The sequence below is a fragment of the Akebia trifoliata genome, chromosome 14 (assembly GCF_017979445.1).
Source record: "Akebia trifoliata isolate Shusen 1 chromosome 14, ASM1797944v1, whole genome shotgun sequence".
Lineage (NCBI taxonomy): Eukaryota > Viridiplantae > Streptophyta > Magnoliopsida > Ranunculales > Lardizabalaceae > Akebia > Akebia trifoliata.
The window spans coordinates 6,397,160-6,418,635 of record NC_141388.1 but is presented as its reverse complement, the minus strand read 5'-3'; the positions used below and the strand labels follow the sequence as shown (position 1 = coordinate 6,418,635).

At 36.4% G+C, this 21,476-nt stretch overlaps 4 protein-coding genes across 7 annotated transcripts; 1 reads left to right on the top strand and 3 right to left on the bottom strand.

The window, feature by feature from the left end:
• The first annotated feature begins 959 nt into the window (after positions 1-959).
• SCPL49 (SERINE CARBOXYPEPTIDASE-LIKE 49) lies at positions 960-7,480 on the top strand. Its single transcript, XM_086423180.1, has 9 exons — positions 960-1,309; positions 2,513-2,681; positions 4,160-4,279; positions 5,756-5,899; positions 5,966-6,116; positions 6,299-6,387; positions 6,503-6,761; positions 6,886-7,019; positions 7,153-7,480. The coding sequence occupies exons 1-9, from the start codon at positions 984-986 to the stop codon at positions 7,279-7,281; spliced, it is 1,521 nt and encodes a 506-aa protein (XP_086279306.1). The 5' UTR covers positions 960-983; the 3' UTR covers positions 7,282-7,480.
• A 150-nt stretch (positions 7,481-7,630) lies between these two features.
• Positions 7,631-8,686, bottom strand: LOC147385850 (replication factor-A carboxy-terminal domain protein). Its single transcript, XM_086423181.1, has 3 exons — positions 8,221-8,686; positions 7,994-8,114; positions 7,631-7,900 (listed from the first exon to the last, which is right to left on the bottom strand). The coding sequence occupies exons 1-3, from the start codon at positions 8,392-8,394 to the stop codon at positions 7,719-7,721; spliced, it is 477 nt and encodes a 158-aa protein (XP_086279307.1). The 5' UTR covers positions 8,395-8,686; the 3' UTR covers positions 7,631-7,718.
• Positions 8,687-10,068: 1,382 nt separating this feature from the next.
• LOC147385849 (vacuolar acid trehalase) lies at positions 10,069-13,432 on the bottom strand. 4 transcript variants are annotated; one of them, XM_086424317.1, is made up of 8 exons: positions 13,190-13,430; positions 12,197-12,270; positions 11,931-11,972; positions 11,571-11,612; positions 11,319-11,402; positions 10,825-10,912; positions 10,466-10,563; positions 10,069-10,365 (listed from the first exon to the last, which is right to left on the bottom strand). In XM_086424317.1, exons 1-8 carry the CDS (start codon positions 13,386-13,388, stop codon positions 10,339-10,341), a joined length of 654 nt encoding a protein of 217 aa, XP_086280443.1. In that variant the 5' UTR covers positions 13,389-13,430; the 3' UTR covers positions 10,069-10,338. The 4 variants fall into 4 exon arrangements, with proteins under 4 accessions (XP_086280443.1, XP_086280444.1, XP_086280445.1 ...); XM_086424318.1 differs by having other exon boundaries at positions 12,197-12,267; positions 13,190-13,428; XM_086424319.1 differs by lacking the exon at positions 11,931-11,972 and having other exon boundaries at positions 13,190-13,432.
• Positions 13,433-16,641: 3,209 nt separating this feature from the next.
• On the bottom strand, positions 16,642-20,567 carry FLD (protein FLOWERING locus D-like protein). Its single transcript, XM_086423496.1, has 4 exons — positions 18,723-20,567; positions 17,402-18,163; positions 17,261-17,306; positions 16,642-17,166 (listed from the first exon to the last, which is right to left on the bottom strand). Exons 1-4 carry the CDS (start codon positions 20,470-20,472, stop codon positions 17,115-17,117), a joined length of 2,610 nt encoding a protein of 869 aa, XP_086279622.1. The 5' UTR covers positions 20,473-20,567; the 3' UTR covers positions 16,642-17,114.
• Between the last annotated feature and the right edge of the window lie 909 nt (positions 20,568-21,476).

The following is a 21,476-nucleotide window of genomic DNA, read 5'->3' as shown; positions in this document are numbered from 1 at the left end:
TGAAAGACCAAGCATGTTTTGTATTAACTTTGAAACGATGATAAGGAGCTAGAAGGGACAGTTGTTGCATATCATTAAAATTACACCATTTTATCTCTAAATAAAATTACCATTCTATCCCTATCTACTCTTCCATCTTCCTCCACTTTCTCCCTAATTATAAAAGGACTTACAATCATTTTTCTAGAATTTAGAATATTTTAATAACACCAATCTAGCTTAAGAACACTTAGAAGTGGTTTCCAAATGAATATCTATTTCTTTGACTCTTTCTAATATCATTTCAACCATGATTTCAAAACTCGATCGAGATGTATCATTCGATTCGTCTAGGTATCAGGCATGGACAAAATGGACGGATAAGTCAAAATTTTCAGAAGAGATTTAAAAATCCGTGTTCATTCAAATTTTTTAACGAGACATTTCAAATGTATCAGAAAACTCGTCCGAGACAACTCAATATCTGACATGGACGAGGCGAGATGAGAAATCGAGTTTTAAAACCATAATTCTAACTTCAGCTCTAAGTCTCCAAGTCGATCCAAATATACTTGTACTTTTTTGTGTGTTACTTAGCGGGTGTTTTCAGACCAATAGGACCCACTAGCAAGGGCAAGGCGACTAGTTGGCCCAAAACCCTCGGTACGTCACATATGAGGTAAGATGTATGTGGGGGCTTGAATTGAAGGCACGTTGTGCTCGAATAACATTCAAAGGACATCGTTTAACACATTAGTGTGCACAAAACTACAGATGCTTTTGAAGTGTGTCTCGATGAAACGATGTTACGTCAGCATAGAAAAATATGTATGGTTCTATACACATATCCATGTCAACAATGTGTGAAACGATGTCAATTTAATATTACGTCAGCATATACCTTTGTGTAGCTCTTAAGTGAACTCCAAAGTCAAAGTCGTCGTTTCTGCCGAAAACCACTATAAATTCCATCACCATTCTCTCATTTTCTCACTCAGCACAAAATGGAGAAAAACCTCGCTCATTGTCTTCTCTGCTTCATTCTTCTCTTTCTCTCTTCCTTATCTTCTGCAACTTTTCCAGATCATCTTAGCCTTCCTTCGAATCTAAATTTCCCAAAAAGACAAGCAGAAAAGCTAATCCGACAGCTCAATCTGTTCCCCAAAGATGCCATCGCGGTGAATCGATCTGATGTTGCTCTTGCTCTTACTCCTAAGATCGTCGAGAAGCGATTTACGTTTCCGAATCTCGCTGATGATCTTAATGTTTCAGTCGATGATCTCGGTCATCATGCTGGCTACTATCAGATCCAGCACTCTCACGCTGCCAGGTACATTTGAAACCCTATCTTTTTCTTTCTTTTCTTTTTAAGAATTTGAATGGATTTATAGGGTTTCTGTGGTTTATTTGAAGGATTTTTTTCTCTTTTTTTGGGGTCATTTATAGTGCATGTTATCTGTCTTGAGCAAACTTGGATGGAGTTTAACTTTAAGAAGTGATTTTGTTCAGTGATGACAGGAGACGTTGGTAATTAGATTTTAGGTTAAATTACCATTTTCGGATCAAATATTTCACTTCAAATGGAAAAAAAAAAGAATTAACTTTTATAAAGGGGATTTTTTTTTAACCGTTTACTAAAACTAAATCGGGGAAAATATTTAGTCTTTTATAAAGTAAGAAAGATTTTTCCCGCTTTAAGTGAATTGTTCTAATTCCAAAATGAAGCTGGAACCTCATATCGCACTTCTTGACGTGAAAGTGGATAGAAATCCTAGATGCTTTTACTCGTATCTCGATGAACCATCTATGGTTCCTATCCACTTTCACGTCAAGAAGTGTGATATGAGGTTTCAGCCTGAGGTCACTTCAGCATTATTCTTCCAGAAAATTGTAATTTACAGGAACGGAATTAAAATGAATGGTGTGCTGCATAGTCGCTGATTTTAAAAAAAAAATTGTGTTTAAATCACGATTTTAAAGACTGGTGATTAAATCATGAATTTTTTAAAAGTCACGATTTAAACACAAAAAAAATGTGATTTTTTTTTTTGCCGAGCAAACAATTTAAAAAGAGTCTTTTGAGAGACCATTTATTCTTAAGCTCAAAATAGGATTTGATGATATAAATGGTAACACCACTTATTAGAAAAAAAAAATATTGTCTCAACACTATTTTGATTTTTTCCCAATTTTCTCTCTATTTTTTTTTTGTTTTTTTCGAATTTTTCCCTTGGCGAATTTTTCCTGAACCCTGACTTGGTGACTATGGTGTGCTGAAATGAGGATTTCACAATTTTTCTTCTTCGGCCTTTCTGGGATTTTCCTCGATTTTATTCAATGTGGATTAGTAGAAAGTTAAAATTGAAATTTACACTGGTTGTTTATTTACTTATTTTTTATATGTTATTTATGAATCAGTTGAAAGAGCAATCTTTCCGTTCTTTACTTGTTATTTTTTTGTAAATTTATAATAGTCAAGTGTGGGTATTTTGTTTATGAAATTGTACTGAGATGTGGTATCTGCAATCTATAGGATGTTCTACTTTTTCTTCGAGTCACGGAATACCAAGAATGATCCTGTTGTTATATGGTTGACTGGAGGGCCAGGCTGTAGCAGTGAATTGGCTCTTTTCTATGAAAATGGACCTTTCACCATTGCGGACGATTTGTCTCTTATTTGGAATGATTATGGGTGGGACAAGGTACTGTTTTTTTTTTTTTTCATATGCAATCTTGTCTTTCAAATTTGTGGAATTCGATGTGTGTCCATGGTGGATACTAGTTAACAAACTGACATATTATTTGTGTTTTAAACTCGAATTTCTCATTTTTCATAACAAACCTATCCGTATTATTCAAATTTTTATATAAAATGGTTTAATTAAAGTGAATTTTCTATTTCTATGTTGAAAATTTATTTCCATTTTATATGATTTTAAATGATCAATGTGTTATTAGCTTTGCCAAGATCAAAATAATCAATACATTATTCAATACCATATAGTTATATAATTATTATAAGGATTAGTTATAGCGCTTATTTATATTATAATCTATTTCAATTGGAGTATATATTATAATCTTTTCTTTCTTCTAAACGGATTTTTGAGTGGCAAATCCGAATTATACTCAAAACTTTTCTTGTATGTTGTATCGTATTTTTACTGTTTGCCAAATTGCTAAGTAGGGTTTGGATTGCCATTTTGTGCCACAAAAAAAACAAGAAGAAAGAAAAGATTTCTTCATGAACAAGCTTCCAAAATATTGTTCTCTAGTACAAGAACACAACCCAAACAAGCCATTAGAATTTTTCCAATCTAAAATCGATACCCGTTTATTTATACTGCCAGCCTTTGGTTGTGATGTTTCTGTGTAACCAATTTTTTGGTGATCCATAGGTTCCATCTTTTTTATTTTTCTCTCTAAAATTGATGAAATGAAATAGAAGTGGTTGTAACATTTGTCATCTCTCTTTACTTCATTCTCAAGGGATATAATTCACCAAACTGGACTTTGCAGTTGAGAATTTAATTAATCTTTTCTATCCATGGAGATATGTAATTCATGTGAAATAAATTGCAGCAATAGCTTGTCCCTCTACACTTCACTTCCAAAATTGGAAGCATAATTTGTAAATGTAGAGGCTTGTTTCTTTACTGGGTTATAATCAGTCCTTAATGCTCAGATCTATATGACTACTTGAGTCAGCCATTGCATGGACCTGTCATGCAGATCCTATACATTAGATCCATTGGCTTTGGTTTTTTTGCAAGTGACAAATATGCATGGAAAGAAGATGTTGTCTTCTTTAGCTGTATAGGGCCACAATTGTTAGAGAAGCTCCATTTCCCAAACCTAGAAAGGATTCCTTGAATATTGACTTAAAGTCCCTCGGTGACTGGGTCAGTGATCTGCTTCACTATAATTTAGTGCTCACTGAAGACTTCACCAATCGTTTACTGCATGTCATTCTTACTCTATGGGTGAGGTTGAGCTTCTGGTCACAATGAATCTTTGAAAATAAGATGCAATGGAACATAGCAACTATTATAAGTCCTGGGGTTTCAAACTAGATCACTTCTCTATAATATAGAACTGTTTGACTTCTGTGTCAAAGAGCATAGATTGCATTCTGATTGCTCTATTTGAGAAATCTAACATCTTTTATTCTCAACTGCAGGCATCAAACATTCTGTATGTTGACCAGCCCACTGGAACTGGTTTTAGTTATAGTTCTGATAGGCGTGATCTCCGTCACGATGAACAGGGCGTTAGTAATGATCTTTATGACTTCTTGCAGGTCTGTTTGTTTCTCCTTATATATTATTGTGTTCTATGTGATGAATCAATTCACTGTCCATTTAACTATTATCCTTTTTGTGAAACCACTGATGCCTTATGAAGCTGCCCATTTAAACTGCTATCCTGTTTTGTCATTCAATTGGTGTCATGTGAATGTGAGAACAAAATATACAACATGGTTTAACAGTTAATACCTCATTGGAATTAATGCTATTTTATTCTCTCCTGCTTGAATTAGCTTTAGCCCATTTTAATATGTAAAACCGTTCTATTTACACATAAACCAAACAAGCCAATCAATGATTTTTTGTTTGTTTCCTTGTTTATTTCTTTTTTTTTTTTTTTTTTGGTGTGAGTGGGGGGGCACTTTATTCAAAAGAGGACTTGCCGCAATGACCAAGCACCCCATGTATCAGCTCAGCTTTGCTGGTTGCTGGTGGTATTGACATTAAAGTGAAAACCCTTACATGATAGAAAACCCAGTACCATTATTTATGTTTGTTGTTGATATACTTACGTACTGGGTCATTTAGATTTTGGTAACTTTCCTATCCCCATACCCAGAAATTAAAGCCTTTCTTGAATAACTGAAATCAACACATTGAGTAATATATTCTTTATCTTTTTTCTTCCCAACTAGTCCAAAGTAGCATTCAACAGCTCTAGTCTTCAGACTATCAGAGTTGAGGAGAGATCCTTGGTTGAATTTCAGTCCCACAAGTTCTTGTTTATTTTTCATCCATAAGCATATAAAAACTAGCGGTAAATCAGGTCTCCTCATCTTAAAACCTCTCACCAAACCAAACTTGGAAGATTTTCATTTCCTTGAGTTAACCAAGAAAGTTGGCATTTATTGGATTATTAGAATTGCAAGTTTGGTGTCAATCAATTCCTCTCCTTATATAAATGTAGTGGCGAATTGCATTGGCTCATTCGTTGCTAATTTGTAGGCAAAATTTGGTGTCACTTCTCCTTGTTCCATCTAGCTTGGTGTTTTCATAGTTCGATGTTGCCTTCTTTGCCAAGAGTTGCTGTTGTATCTGAAAGAAGTGGAATCTCAGTTTTTAGAAGGGAAGGAAAGCTCCCTTGAGCGGAGGTCAAAATCTCTCTTAGGATTTTTTTTTCAGATTGGTAGGATTTTTGTTCTATTGGTGTAAATATTTTGAGGAATTTAAGGCTGTTTTCTTTGAGGACCTAACATTTAGGTGGGAGATGGTTTGTTGGGAGTGATCATAATTTTGTATGCCCTTTCTTGGGGGCCATCTCGGCCTTCTTTGTACTCTCTCTTCTTTCTTAATATTTATAAAATCTTTATACTTATCAAAAATAATAATTTTGTATGCCCTGTTTTCTCTTTTTTCTGCTCTTTGATTGAACTAGGTCTTCCTGACCTCCTCTCCATCTTTTTTATTTATACTATTTACTTAATTGAAAAAAAAAAAGTTTGGACTGAGATGTTTGTTTGTGATGCTAGGCATTTTTTGCGGAGCATCCTGAATTTGCCAATAATGATTTTTATATAACGGGGGAATCATATGCCGGGCACTACATTCCTGCCTTCGCAGCTCGGGTACATCAAGGAAACAAGGCTAAAGAAGGGATTCATATAAATCTGAAGGTATTGTCTTCAATTCTACCTGATTCATTTTTCTTGGCCTTACAAAACTGGAACATGGCTTGACAGGGATTTGCCATTGGTAATGGACTTACTGAGCCTGCAATTCAGTACAAAGCATATGCAGATTATGCACTAGATATGGGACTAATTAAAGAATCTCAGTACAAGAGACTTAACTTGCTTCTGCCACCATGTGAACTAGCAATAAAGCTTTGCGGTAATTCTTTTAAATTTATGAGATTGATTTTATTTATCTCCTTGGTCAAAATTTCCAATCCTTCACTATTTGTGGTAAATTTTACTTTCTATTTATAAGCATCAGGAGTTGCTAAAGATAATTTTGGTTGTTTGCTATGCCAGACCAATTTTCTGTTGTTTAATATTACCAAGTGCTTTCAGGCACCAAGGGTAAAATCACTTGCATGGCATCATATCTTATTTGTAACATCATATTCGAAGAGATTCTGGTCATCGCGGGAAACATTAATGTAAGAGAGCATGGATATACATCTTTTTGTTCTTTTATTCAGAATTTTGGGCTCTTGAGGAGCACAAGCATGTCTTTAACTTCTTTGAACATTTCATTATGTCTTCACTCTGCAGTACTATGATATCAGAAAGGAGTGTGTAGGGGAACTGTGCTACGACTTCGCGAACTTGGATAAATTTCTGAACCAGGGGTCTGTTAGGGATGCTCTTGGAGTTGGGGACATAGAGTTTGTTTCGTGTAGCCCTTCTGTGTACCAGGCCTTGCTGACGGACTGGATGAGGAATCTGGAGGTTGGTATCCCTGCTCTTCTTGAGGATGGAATCAAGATGCTTATATACGCTGGGGAGTATGATCTCATATGCAACTGGCTTGGTAAGTTATCTGGGTTCAATATTCATTGAGTTATGGGCATCCTAAATCCTTGTACAATTTGTTCATTGTGAAATGATACATAACTGTCTGTACCCATGTCTGTAAATATTTGTATTTTGGCCAGGGAATTCGAGGTGGGTCGATGCCATGGATTGGTCTGGTCATGAAGAGTTTGTGGGATCTCCCTTAGTTCCGTTTGTTGTGGATGGTGCAGAAGCAGGACTTTTGAAAACCCATGGACCTCTCAGTTTCCTCAAGGTTGCTACCATCTTCTGTTTCTCTTGAGTTTTTAAAAATCTTGCAAACTCAACGTGTCATGATAACTCACCTGCTTCTTACCATTTGAGTAAGTTTGACACACTGATGCTTAGCATTGTTGTTTTAACAACAGGTCCATGATGCGGGTCACATGGTCCCAATGGATCAACCCAAGGCTTCATTAGAGATGCTGAAGAGATGGATTCAAGGCAATCTTGTTGAAAATGCTGCTGATCCAGAAGAGATGGTAGTGGACATGTAATAGACACGCTCAATTATGTAATCATGCAAACCCCTTTGGTTCTCTGGTTCTCCTTTATGTGGTTTTGAACTGGAGAGATGGTTTTTAGGTCTGGGCTGCTTCTAAATTGTGTCACAATCCTTTTAAGATTCCTTCAAGAATCAAATGGAGACTCACATAGCAGTTTAAGTAATAAAATTCCACTGTATAGTTTTGGAAATATTATTTGCTCGCTCAAATTACCGGAATTATGTTGAATTATGTTTTTGGCTTTTTAAATGTTGTACATAAACGTGGGAACATAAAACCTAGATGTATTGAAACTATATTATGGTGAGGTCATCTTTGCAATGAAATAATCCATGTCAGAACCCCTCAAAAACCATTTTCATTAAACAAACAGCAATCTAAACCAAGTTTTTTTTTTTTTTTTGCTTAGATACAATTGAAAACTGAAATTAGATTGTACTTAAAGAGGGACCAACGCCATATAGCTGCTTCAATGTCTCAATTACAGGACGGAAATCAGAGCGCAAAGGAACCACGGAAACAGCACGGAGGTGCTGTGCATTGCCATTCTTGGGCTTGGACAATGTCATTTGTAACATTTCACCCTCCAACATCTTACTAACAGCCATGCCTACACACAAACACAAAAACACATTTTCAGATAAACCCAAACCAAGCCATTATTGTAAGTTAAAATGGAAATAATGCAGATGGGTATTAGTACCTGCAAATGGGTTAAGCTTGGCGAAATTGAAGAATTCATCAGCAGAGCAGCCGAAGAGAACTCGGGCAGCTCTATCAAAGCAAATCACCACAAAAACCCTGTTTTCAGAAGCAATGGACAACTGCCCAACCATAGAAATTAAATCAGAAGCACAACCAATAAATTAACCCTAAAAAGAACACATTTTTAATCAGGAAAATAAACATTTGAGTGAGGAGAGGACTGACAAGAATGCGATAGAGGCGTTTGGAGGAAGGGTTTAAGGACTTGGAATCGCAGAATTTGCAAAGGGTGGTATTGTTGTCTGGAAGAGTTCTCTCGCAGATAGAGCAGACTCTGTAGAATAAGTTGGTGGGGTCCATTGCTACCACCGCACACATCACCGTTGATGGCTTTTCCATCAATGGTTCTCTAGGGTTAGGGTTTGCTTAAGGTTGATGAAAGATCCCTCTATGCTCTGGTTCGCAAGAACTTGACAGAGAGTGTGTATTTATGTTGCTGCTTTTGCCTCTTGTGATCTAAAATACAGAGAGGGAAAAACTATGGTAGTTCGTAAGTAGATTATCATCATCACTACATCTGCCATTTCATAATCATAGTGGAGCAGAGTTAGGTTTTGGTTGGCAAAGGGTTTAAGTGGTGGGTCCCCATATACATAATAGCATGAAGGAAGGGAAATGGGTTGGATCCAATCCACCACTTGACGAGTCCCTCCCAAGTCCCACCTATAAAAATATTTTCAAGATGAGAAATAAATAAATAAATAATCAAAGACTTTGATTAGGGATTGAAGGCAAGATCATAAGGGTATGTTTGATTGTACATGGAAAATAGGGTGAAAAATCAATTTATATGAAAAATGAAAAATTTCAAGAGTTTGATTGTACAAAAAAATGAAAATTCATTTTTCACCTCAATCAAAAAGTCCACCAAAACATGGGTGGGAAAGTGAAATCCACCTATATTTTTCATCCCTAATTCTTCCCTACTACCACCACCATTACACTAACTTCGTCATCGTCGTCGACTCCGTCTCCGACCACCTTCTCTCTCTCTATTTTCTTCTTCTTCTCATTCTTCTCCATCATTCACTTCATCCGCCACCACCACCACGTTCTCCCCCCATCTTCCTCATCATCATCTTCCTCACTTACCTCCGTCGTCGCCACCGTTGCTGTCGTTGTCGTTGCCTCCGTCGCTATCGTCGTCTTCGCCACCTTTGCCGCCACCGTTGCCACATCCTCCCCCCTCCCTCTTCCTCTCCCCCTCCTCTCATCTTCTTCCTCCTTCTCATCTTCTTTTTTCTCATATTTTTTTCATGATTTTATCCAAGTAAAATCAAACAATGGAATTTGATTTTCCAACCCTACCTATTTTCTACAATTATTTTTCCATGGATTTCAAATTCCATGGAAAGTGACTTTCCATACAATCAAACATACTCTTAGGTAATTTTAAGGTAATCACCTAATAAAAGACTGCGGTCAAGAGGTATGTCATCAAAGAGAGGACTTATGCTTTTTGGTGTATTTGGCTGAGTTTTTATCACTTTGCATCAAAACTATATCACACCAAAGAGAGGGCTTTGAGGGCTTTTTCGAAAAAAAAAAAAAAGAGAGGGCATTGAGGGGGCGTCCGACTTTGAAGTGGACAGACCGCTTCAAAATTTTGAAGGAACCACCCTCCTCGGTACAAGACACGTGGTGTTTTGAATTTATTTCACACCCCTATATTTCCATCAAATTTTGGAATACCTCCTTGGAAATGCCACATGTAATCCAATGGTGAGGGTTTCTTCAGCTTCAAAGTTTTTTCCCATTGAGGGCGTAAGTGAAACGGACAATCTGGATGCTGGAAAGAAGAATATCACAAATTTGAAATGAAAGCCACCGCCCACACCCGACTAAAACATAAGTGTTTTTGGCATATTGGTTGAGTTTGCATCAAACTGCAGAACCATGGGGTTGAACAATAATATTATTCGTGGAATCCAAACAAATGAAAACCAATCTATGTGATCATTACAAGTATTTTGTCATCCACACCATGTTTTTGAACCATCCAAGAAAAAAAAATTCATAAAAGAAAAAAGAATTTATAACTGATCAATATCGCATGACGAAATTAGTTGCTCTTCAATCTTCATACATGTATTAGAAGTGTTGTCACCATTTGACAGACAATCGTACAAACACTTGTAACTATGAATTATACTTCTCTCTAATGGATACCTCAATTTGAAATGAAAGCTTGATCATCATCACCAATTTACACTGTAAACCATGAACAATTTTATGGACAGAACAAAGCTCTGGATTCCTGATGTCTACTGCTGAATCTGCCCACTATGTTGAGCCTGCCTGTTGTGCGGTCTGCAGTTGAAGTTGGAAAATTGTTACAAAGAGGTAAGTTGGCAAAGACTTGATATGATATGATAGCGGATGATCCTCAATCAAGAGAAGAACAGCTTACCACCATCTCATGGTCCCCCATAATCTCTTCCATCACCTCTTGTAATGGCTTGTCCGCACTGTTAGGAACAAGTGCCGCAAATACAGCCGGTTCTAGTCCTGCATATAAACCAATAGAACTGTTTTAAAGTCTTTCAACGTTGAAGCTGCATTTTTGGTTAAATTCAGCAATGGAATATCCTCTATTGACTCTTAAAAAAGTCACTCAAATGACCCAAACCCACTAATTTTGTGTTGTTTTCGAGTCATGTTCGAGGGCCCCGTTAAGATTGCCACCTCCTAATTGGGGATGATGGGTCTCAGGTCCATATTTGTAATTAGACATACAAATTGGCTACAATGAGTAAGAATGCTCAATACCAGTTTCTGGGAATACATCAATGAACATCACCATCTCCTCCCCACTGAGACCCGATAAGATACAAATTCGTGGCAGTGATTTTGCAATCTGCAGGAAGGAGGCATACTAACTATCTTTAAATGAATGAAGAAGGTAGAAACTAATATTTATGAGACTAATCCACCAGTTAATAATGAACCTAAATCAATAATTAGGCAATAATATCAACTTATCAAAGTGGGCACCTAACTATAATTTAAAAAAAGTTACCATTTTAGGAATTTTCCCCACTTTTTAAATATTATCATCACCCTAATGACATGATCATGACATGGTTTATTCTCAATTACCATTAATCTTCACCATGCAATGATCTGCTAAATAAATATTTACCATGTGGATTTGCCTTCTGTTTTTTTTTTTTTTTTTTTGGATAATGAAAGGAGAAACATATACAAAATATAAAAGATATAAAACAAGATAGCATAACAACTAAAAAGTCGAAAATTTAAACCTTCACTGCTTCCAAATTGGGTTGTTGAGTACTAAAGGCTTCCCAAAGCGAGCGAGTAATCATGTCTTCAGTACAATGAATAATCTACGATAAATGAAAAATTATATCAAAACTGAAACCTGGTAACACATTTCAATGAAGCACAACCATATGGTTTTCCTGCTACATGACAATTAGTTGTCCAAGGAGAACAAATACAATTGTTCAGGAAGAGAAATAAAGAGAATTTTGCAATTATACTGTTGAAGTTACCTTTAGAAATTCTCCATCTATCTCTTTTAGAAGTTCTTGTATCTGCATTAATAAATATACAGATTGAGGTACAATAATATCTCATATTCTAGATTGAAGGGGTGGGTCCTCACTATTCAAAGATAAGTGGTGGTGTGTCAATCACATTTTTCTATTTTAGAACCTCATTCAACTCAGATTGACAACCTTTAAACATAGGTTTACTGGAAATGGGCTATTGAAGAGGGATACTTGGAGCTACTATCACATTTGAAAATAATATTGATTTGAATAACCTACACACAAGTAGTGGGCATAACTTCTTTGAATGTCCACTGTACATGAAAGTGAGAAGTATACAGATAGAAATTTAGAAGCTACCTTGGCTGTTTCCTCCACTTCAAAGCCCAATAACAATAAAGCCTGTAAACAAAAGCAGTTGTTTACATCTCAAAGTTCCTTAGAAGTTTATAAAACGAGACTTTTATAGGTGGTTATATTCCAAGAGAAAAGACGTGTACAATGTACCTTATAGTATCAAAGAAACAAAACCATTGTGTGTGTGTGTGTGGACAGATAAATATAAAGATAGAAATATACATGAATGTCTGTGTCGTCTAGTTAGCATAAAACTAACAAGAACTTACAGGTGGGCCATATCTAAGATCATCAGAGTTCAAAGGAACAAACTTTGAATCTTCAATAAAATCACTGGGAACTGCTGAAACATGACATAATGTAAGCTCAAAACATGTGAAATTTATTAAAGGAGAGAATTCTGGGTATTAAATTAATCCCAGCAATATGGAACAACATTGAAAATTTTCAATACAAAAACATAAAAGAGGTACATAGGTAATTAATCCATCATAGTTATTAAATTTAATTCCCAACATGTGAATTCTTTGGCTCTATATTAGGCAGATGTTTCCATACATGGGACTAATGACTTTGGAAAAAAGATTGGTACTGATATGATCGTGTATGGCTGTGTTTATATATCTAAACATGTTTCACTGATCAAATATATATACACACACATAATGTCTCCATTGACTAATAAAAATTCATCCAAAATCGGCAAGACCCATATTTCCTGTGTTGATTCCATTCAAAGTTACACACTTTCACTTAATTACTCCCTTTTTGATCAGGAACACAAGTGAAGAACAAAGGGTCATTGGGATGGTATAATGATCTTATATAACAAAGCCCAAGAATTAAAACTTCCCATATCAATTTCACTTTACTTTACCCTCCGAAAAAAAAAAAATCCACTTTACGGTTCTTTTGGGACAACCAGATTTTTTTTTCTCAAATAGAAGGAATTTTGCAAGTACAATAGAGGCAATTTAATATTAATAAACAATACAATTTATGCCCACAAAGAAGTTCACCATAGTGTTTTCTTGAACTCTCTAATGCAATAAATTTCCCAAACATAAAACGAAAAAAACTATGAAAACCAGAAAGTGAGAATATGGGTTGAAGCCAAACTCACTTGACAAACAACCAAAATTACAGATATCAAGAGGACTGAGAAATCCATCACTCATTCCAATAAAAACCCATTTCATTAAATTAAAAATAACTACTAACAGATTAAACAAAACCAAAATTCAGAGAGACGAAAACCAGACCTTCTGGAGATGCTCTAGTGAGGTGCTTGAGCTTGAGCTTCAAGTAATGGGTATCTTTTGCTGGAGAAAATGCATGAATCTGTGAGATTACAGTTGAATTAGTGGGAACTGAAAGGAATGGGAATCGAAGAGAGTTTGAAGGAAGTTTTGCAGAAAAGCAAAAGCCGAAGCTTTGAAGTGGTAGAATAGCAGAAGTCATGATCCTGTTTTCTCTTTATCCGTGTCCACCTGCGCTTTCTTGTTATAATAATCCTATGGTAACAATAATTCTTCAGAACTCATCGCTACATCCACTTACTGTTTTAACCCACCGTACCTGTGGGTGCATGCAGCAAAAAAATTGTCTTGTTAGTTTCACCCCCCAATTTATTTTAAAACAAACATTAACCCTTTTAATAATTTTCTAGAAATACATACCAAACATTTTCAAGAAGGTTTGGTAATAATATGCCAAATGCTTTTCACTTGGGATCTCTTGTAAGGAATTGTTCGGTATGTAATTCTAAGAGATGCATCATATTATGATGCATGAGATATATTATATCATTGTTAATGTATCTCATAGTAAAAAGAAGGTTGAGGTGGTGATTGAGAATAAAATATTTAGTAATATCTATTAAGATATTCTAAATTAAGAATTATAGATAATTGGTATATTTATATTGGGAAATGTTCAGCAACAAACATTTTGGAAAACATTTTTCAAAATATGGGTTAGAGGTTTTGGAATAGGCTGATTTTTGATAAGGATGATCTCTACGATGAGGAGATGATAATCACCAAAAATCAGCCCATTCCAAAACTTCTAACCCCATCAAAAATGGTTTACAAAAAATGGACGGTCCACGATTTTTCAACTTGTAAACTGGGGCTAGAAGTTTTGGATTGGGTTGATTTTTGAAAAATGTTTTGCCAAAATGTTTGTTGCTGAACGAGACCCATTTATATTAGACTAGTTTCTAACATCTTAGTTGAAGTAATATCAATAAATACCCTAATAGGGTTCATGTAATCTTTATCCAAGAATTCTCAATAAAATCATATTTCTACATGATATCAAAGTTCAAGTTCCACTAAGCACATTGATCTTGGTGAGTCGTTCTTGGCGATGGCGTCACTTGTATTTAACTTTTTGTCAAAAAATTAATTGAGAAATATCATCTCTCTACAGCATAAAAAATTATCTCTCTCATGCATCTGATAACAAAAATCCTAACGCATCATCTACCTCACATTTGACAATTAAGTTGAAACTTCCATAAATAATGAAACCCACAAGTCTCCACTAAAATGCTTGCTTTAAGACATTTAGGTGTGGATCGCCATTGGTTCTTGATTTTTAGGTGAGTACCGTTAAAATTCTAGATTTTCTGATATTTATTTTGTGATTGTTGGTTCTATTTGGGGTACCGTTTCCATTGATTCTAGAATTCTAGATTTCTTTCTTTCTTTATTGCTATGGTCTACTTGTTTGATTGATAGAGTTGTTATTTTTGGACTTAAAAAATATTGATTTTCAAAAGCTTCTATTCCTCCTTGGCTTCCTAAGTTTTTTTTTTTTTCTTTCATACATCAGTAGACAAATGGACTATCTGAATTTTCATTTTTGCAATAAAAATAAAAATAATTTAAAAGCTTCTATTTCCAATGAGAAAGTGGTTGATCCAGATAGAATTTTATACTAAAATGACACGGTGGCGATACGATTCACTTATGATGATTATAGGAGCTTATTATAATGCTCGCTATCTTGTGAGCAATGCATTTGTATCTAATTTCTCAACTAGCTTTGATACAACAGAATTTTCTGATTTATCAGATATTTTCTATCAAGAATTGATCTTGTTTTCGATTGACTATATGAGGTGGTTAGATCAGTTTGCAATGGCGCCAACTTATGAACCAAATCATAATGCTAACGAACACTAAGGGTATGTTTGATTGCACATGAAAAATACGGTGAAAAATCAATTTCCATGGAAAATGACATTTTTCAAGTGTTTGATTGCACATGGAAATGGAAATTCATTTTCCACCCCATTCAAAAAGTCCATTAAATCATGGATTTCACTTTTCCACCCATATGGGTGGGAAAATGAAATCCACCCATATTTTTCATCCTCTATTCTTCCCTACCACCATTATCACCACCACCACCACCATTACACTAACCTCGCCGTCGCCGTCGTCGTCATCGTCATCGTCATCTCCATCGTCACCATCGCCGTCACCGTCACCGTCGCCGTCGGCTCCGTCTCCGATCACCTTCTCTCTCTCTCTCTCTCTCTCTCTCTCTCTCTCTTCTTCTTCTCCTTCTCCATCCCTCATCTCCTTTGCCACCACCACGTTTTCCCCCCATCTTCTTCACTTACCTCCGTCGCCACATCCTCCCCCTTTCCTCTTCCTCGTCATCTTCTTCTTCCTCTCCCCCTCCTCTCATTTTCTTCCTCCTTCTCCTCTTCTTCTTTTTTCTCATATTTTTTCCATGATTTTATCCAAGTGAAATCAAACAATGGAATTTGATTTTCCAACCTAACTATTTTCCACTACTAATTTTCCATGGATTTCAAATTCCATGGAAAGTGACTTTCCATGCAATCAAACATACCCTAATTGGGTTAAATTATAGCATTCTCGATACTGCAAGCTTTGTAAATCTTATTATTACATATTATTGAATTAATAAGATCATTATTAATTTAGCTCCAGTAAAAGATAACTGTCAATATTCTGATTTCTTATGTGTAATTCTATTCTTTGGTGTCCATTAATGGGAATAGATGTCCGATAGACAAAGCATCTCATGGGAGAACTACCAGCTTATTCACATTTTTGGCAATTTCAAATTGATAAATGATTAATGCCCGTAAGTCGAGAGTTCGATACCTAGCATGAACATTAATTCCTCAGAGGCCACTCGTGAGGGTGCACCCTCACTTGCCTGGTGCATGTGATGTGTGGGCGTTGCACGTGCCCCGAGAATAATCCTTGGACAAGACCATTGTCTATGGATTGGGAAAAGCCCAGATACAGGCAAGATCCACTGTCTATAGGGATGCCCAGTTATCAAAAATAATAATAATAATACACCTGCATGGACCAACTTTTTTTTTTCTTTAGAAATTCACATTTATAATTACTCCAGTTTGCAATCTTAAATCAAAAGGTTACATTGCTTATGATCAATCTTGATGATGGTACCAGATATAGAAACTACTGCCTCCATTAAGAGATTTCAAAGAATCAACAAGCATCTATAAGAACAACGCTTATTTGAATTCTCAAGAATCAAAGAAAGTTGAGATCACAAACAAAAAAAAGTTAAGATTGCTCTATTGTTATAAGCCATTTGATTATTCTCTCAATATACTTCCAAAACATTTACCTTTATATGCATGCAAAATGAAAATTAGAAAGAACAAATAATTTTGACAATAAAAGATTAGGGAATATAGTCAAAATATCCAAACTTCAAAAATTGTTACTTCATGTGCATGGAACTCTGCAGGTTATATATGTCATCTAAAGTGTTCTTGTCACAGAAGACATACTACAAATTGTATAGCAAGTGCATTTTCTCACATCTAGAACTTAATTACAGTACTTCTTTCCTTCATCCTCAAGACTGCCAAAGAGAAATTTGAATCTTCTAATCCTTAACATAGCCCAAATCAACTCTTCAATATCCCTCCCACTAATAGCGATGTAATGGTAATTGAAATGAAACACAATCAAGTCCATCAATCTTATGGATTCATCGAATCAACCTCAATCACCTTCTTGAAGAAGGACCCACTTATCATCAAGATGATTGATGATTCTCAAGAAAAATGAAGATGATTCTACATTCAAACCTGACCAATATGGGCATCATCATGTTAGGTTTATGTTCGGTGTTCTCTGTCCAAGATGGGTATTGGATGTTTCAACTGGGAGGTGGTACCGAGTCATTGCCATTACTCACTGCTTTAGCCCTTCTGAAAAATTTACTTCAGGTTACACACTTTCTATAATAGAGACATTTGTAATAAATACCACAATTAAATTGTATGGAAGTTCATCCTTTCATACCTGACCACTGTGTGCTTGGAAGTGATGGCTTTCTGCTTCAGTATTCCTTTATCAAAACCCATTAAAAATAATTCTCAGATCTAATCCAAACAAATTTCATGATTAGAAAACATGTTTTTCATTTAAGAACAAATCATTCACCTGATCTAAGAGCCAATGACGTCAAAGTGGATCTACGGTTGCTTCTCTCAGCTTTGATGGAAGCAATAACAGAATCAGCAGCAGAACCCAAACCTCTCCTTCCCACCAACTTCACCCCAAGCTTCTCGGATAGGTGGTACAACCTCATTTCATCACCTCCTCTCACCTCCCGCAATTCAAGAGCCTGTTGTCTTGATAACAATGTGTAAACATGAAGCTGTTGCTGCTGATTGAAATGTGATTGGAGTTGCTGAAAAAGTAACTTATTAGAGTGCTGTTGATCTGACTTCGATCCTTCATTACTCTTCTTCCGGGGCCCACTAAACGTAACCCTTAAGATTGCCGTAGACTTAGGATCAGAACTCTTCTGTGCAAAAATCGCAGAAAAGCTCCCAAATTCTAGATCAGGCTCCCTGAACAAATCCGCTAGAAGGGCAGCACAAGATTGGGCATCCTTTGATGGACTCCTCTCAATTTTAACACGCAAGGCTCGAGAATTAGTATGGTGAGCCATATTTGCCGCTTCTCTCAGTCCGCTCAAAAAGGCCCCATGCATGGTTGCAGGGTATCGCCTAGTGGTGGCTTCCCCTGCAAAGAAAAGCCTCCCATCTCCGACATTTTCAGCTAATATATCGTAGTCATCCCCCGATGCCCCCACTGCAACATTAGAATAAGAACCCAAACTAAAAGGGTCACTACCCCACCTAGTGCAAACAGTCTGGATGGGCTCAGGAACATCAACTCCTTGCGGCTCATAAATACCTGTGTGCATTGGTTCAAAAGCATACTCACAAAGTTGGAGTATAGGTTTAAAACAGCAAGGGAAAACTTCAGAAAAAATAAATACGATGAAACATAAAAAATATATTAAAAATTATGAAAAATGAATATATCAAATAATACATAAGACATTTATTTTAATTTATTCCATGTTTTCGATATAACATGTTCTCAAACATAATTATACATGTTACGATGCCAAAAAAAATTGTTCACTCTTCAACATATCTTTTATTCAAAATAATACACTATTGAAAAAAAATGAAAAACCATTATTGTCATCAAATCCCATATTTCTACATTTACGAATCACCAAATTTTATTATGTATCAAATCCCACATTAAAAAATATTCATGAATAAAATAACACAAAACTATAAGGCTACAAAGAAACTTGTTTAAAACGTTAAAAAAAAGTGTTTTTATCGTTAGAGGTACAAGTTTTAATGCGTTTTTTTTTTTTTTACTATGTTCACAAATGGATAGTAAGAAAGTACTCTTAATTTAACATTTTAGAATAAAAGTTAAAACATAAATATACCTTTGAGAATCTGAAGAACCTGGGTGACAGCATCAGTCGGTGGCATGCTCTCAAACTTGAGTGCAGCTTCTCCTGCTACTAAAGCAATCAAGAGGGGACCACCCGCCACAGTTGCATAGCTATAAAACAAAAAGAACTCGCCTCTACGGCTCGGGTCATCAGAGAGATGCCCAAACGTATCAAGCTCCGTACCCCAAAACACATGGGGAAACAGCATAGCAACTTTATTTAACAACCCAAAACCCAACCTCTTTATCCCATCAAGCTTCCTCTGAGGCAACTCTGGAATGAATTTAATCGAACCACTCTTCAAGACCCCAACTGGAACCGTACACAGTGCCATGTCTCCCTCAAAAACCTGACTCCCAGCAATAACCTGCACACCATCACTACTATACCTAATAGTGTGCACAGTCTTCATGTATGAGATGGGTAAGTTCTCGGCCAACGCCTGAACCAACCTCTCGTTCCCTCCGGGCAAGAAACAATGGTCCCCTCCCATATCGTAAGGATCATCTTGGTCCCAGAATGCAAGTGAGAGCTTCGAGAGCAATCCTGCATTCGCGTACTCCAAGTTCGCCAGATGCCAATTGAACAAGTTCAACTCATCAGAATTCACAGCATCCCCATAGACCTCTCGGAACGTTTCTAATGCAGACCCAAGCGAAACATCCACTGACACCTCCCCCATTGATTGTCTAAGCCGACTAGCCTTGTCCAAGAGCCTATTAAATGCCGTCTCAACCTTGGAATCCATCTCATGGTCAACCAGCTTCCCATCCGGATTATAAAGAGGGCACTTGTCTCTCACCTTATGAAGAGGGTAACACAACTGTCGGGCTAAAATCCCAAGTGGGTTCCCCAACGTACCCGTCAAAACACTCCCCCCTAAATCTGCAGCTGCAGTCCTATTCGCTCCCTCCATTTTCTTCGTATAAACCCGTCCTCCAGCACGCTTCCTACCCTCTAAAATAACCACTTTAAACCCAAATGCCATTAACTGCCTAGCGGCAGATAAACCAGCCAAACCCGCTCCGATTATTATCACATTTGCCTTAGACGCTTCGGACGGGATTTTTTCCTTAATTGCGGGGGCAACCCCAAAATTAACATACCCATGAGAAACCAAGAAATTATAAGCCGAGTTCAGAAGGCTACCGCAGTGATATGGTACTAAATCGAAAAATGCCTCTTTGGTTAACCAATTGGATACATTTTCTCTCCATCTAGTTAAAATATGGTTTCTGATTAAAATGTAGTTAACCTGTTCGATCCCTCCAATAATTGAAACAACCCCAGCCTCAATTTCCTCATCAGTGAGGGAATCGGCAGGGAATCCGGCAGAGAGAGCAATTAAAGCTTCGGCTGTGGCGTCTTTATTAATAAAAATGATCTCTTCAGATATATCTAAAGTATTATTAGTAGTAGTTGTAGGTTGTGGTGCTGGTGGTGGTAAAGAAACTGAATTTTCTACAATGGGTCTGATAGAAAGTGAAGAAGAATTAAAAACAGGTTCGTTATTACCGTTACTGTAGCTTACATGGTATTGGAGTGGAAGAGATGTCGGCTTTCGAGGAGATCTGCCTCGCCTTCGCTTTCTGGGGAAGGGCGGAGAGAGAATGGTATTCAAATCAGAGTTGGGGTTAGGATTAGGGTTTGAATTGGGGTTAGGGTTTGGTTGTAAGGGAAGAAGATTGATTTGTTGGAAGTCTTGCAGAGGAGTAGGAAATGAAGGGGTTTGTTCAGTCATTTGGAGCTTTGATTAATGGAGATTGTTGAAGTCGAAGAGAGAAATTGAGATTTGGATGAAAGAAACAGAGAGATTTTGCAGCGGAGGTATTTGTAGTGTACAGTGCGCACTAATACTTATGTTAGACGTCCTCACGTGTGCGATCTGGTGATCCAGTTGACCCGACCCAAGATATCGGGTCTCGGTACATGGGTCATTGAGTAACGATTTGATCAGGATCCAGAATGATGCCCCGTTCTTATACCATAAGAACAACCTGGTTTTTTATGGCATGCAGCCCGGGTCGAGGTACATGGGTCATTGAGTAACGATTTGATCAGGATCCAGAATGATGCCCCGTTCTTATACCATAAGAACAACCTGGTTTTTTATGGCATGCAGTCCAATGTGTTTGTTTTCCAATAAACATGTGCCACTTGAATACTGTATTTTCATATCGAAACATGACATCATATTGGATCACAATTTTTTTATAATTTTTTTTCAATTTTTAGAATCCAATGTTTATGTTGATGTTAAAACTTATATTATTGAATTAAATGTTGATAAAAACCTTTTTTTGTTCCTTCTACCTCAAATTAAATTAGATGGGATTATTAGTGAGTTGAACCGATCTTGTACATTGATGGGATATTTTTTTCGGTCAAGTAATTCTTCTCTTCTTTTCCATTGGAACATCTTCTTCTTTGATGAAATAATTTTAATATTTCATCGATATGGTATTTGTTAAAGAGACTTTAATAAATAAATTAACATAAAATACTTGAAACTTGATTTACAACTAGTTGTTTTGATAGTTTCGAACAATCATTTATATACCAGAAGGTCAAGGATATGTCACAATACGCCTAATATTTCTCTTTTGTTAAGAAAAATTATCACTAACTATAAGAGATCTTAAGTGGTCTAATAATCGATAGAGCTGACAACCTCACTCAAGTGAGTGTTTTTTTAAATACTCCATGTACATTACGATATAAATCTACACAATGCCTTGGAAAAGA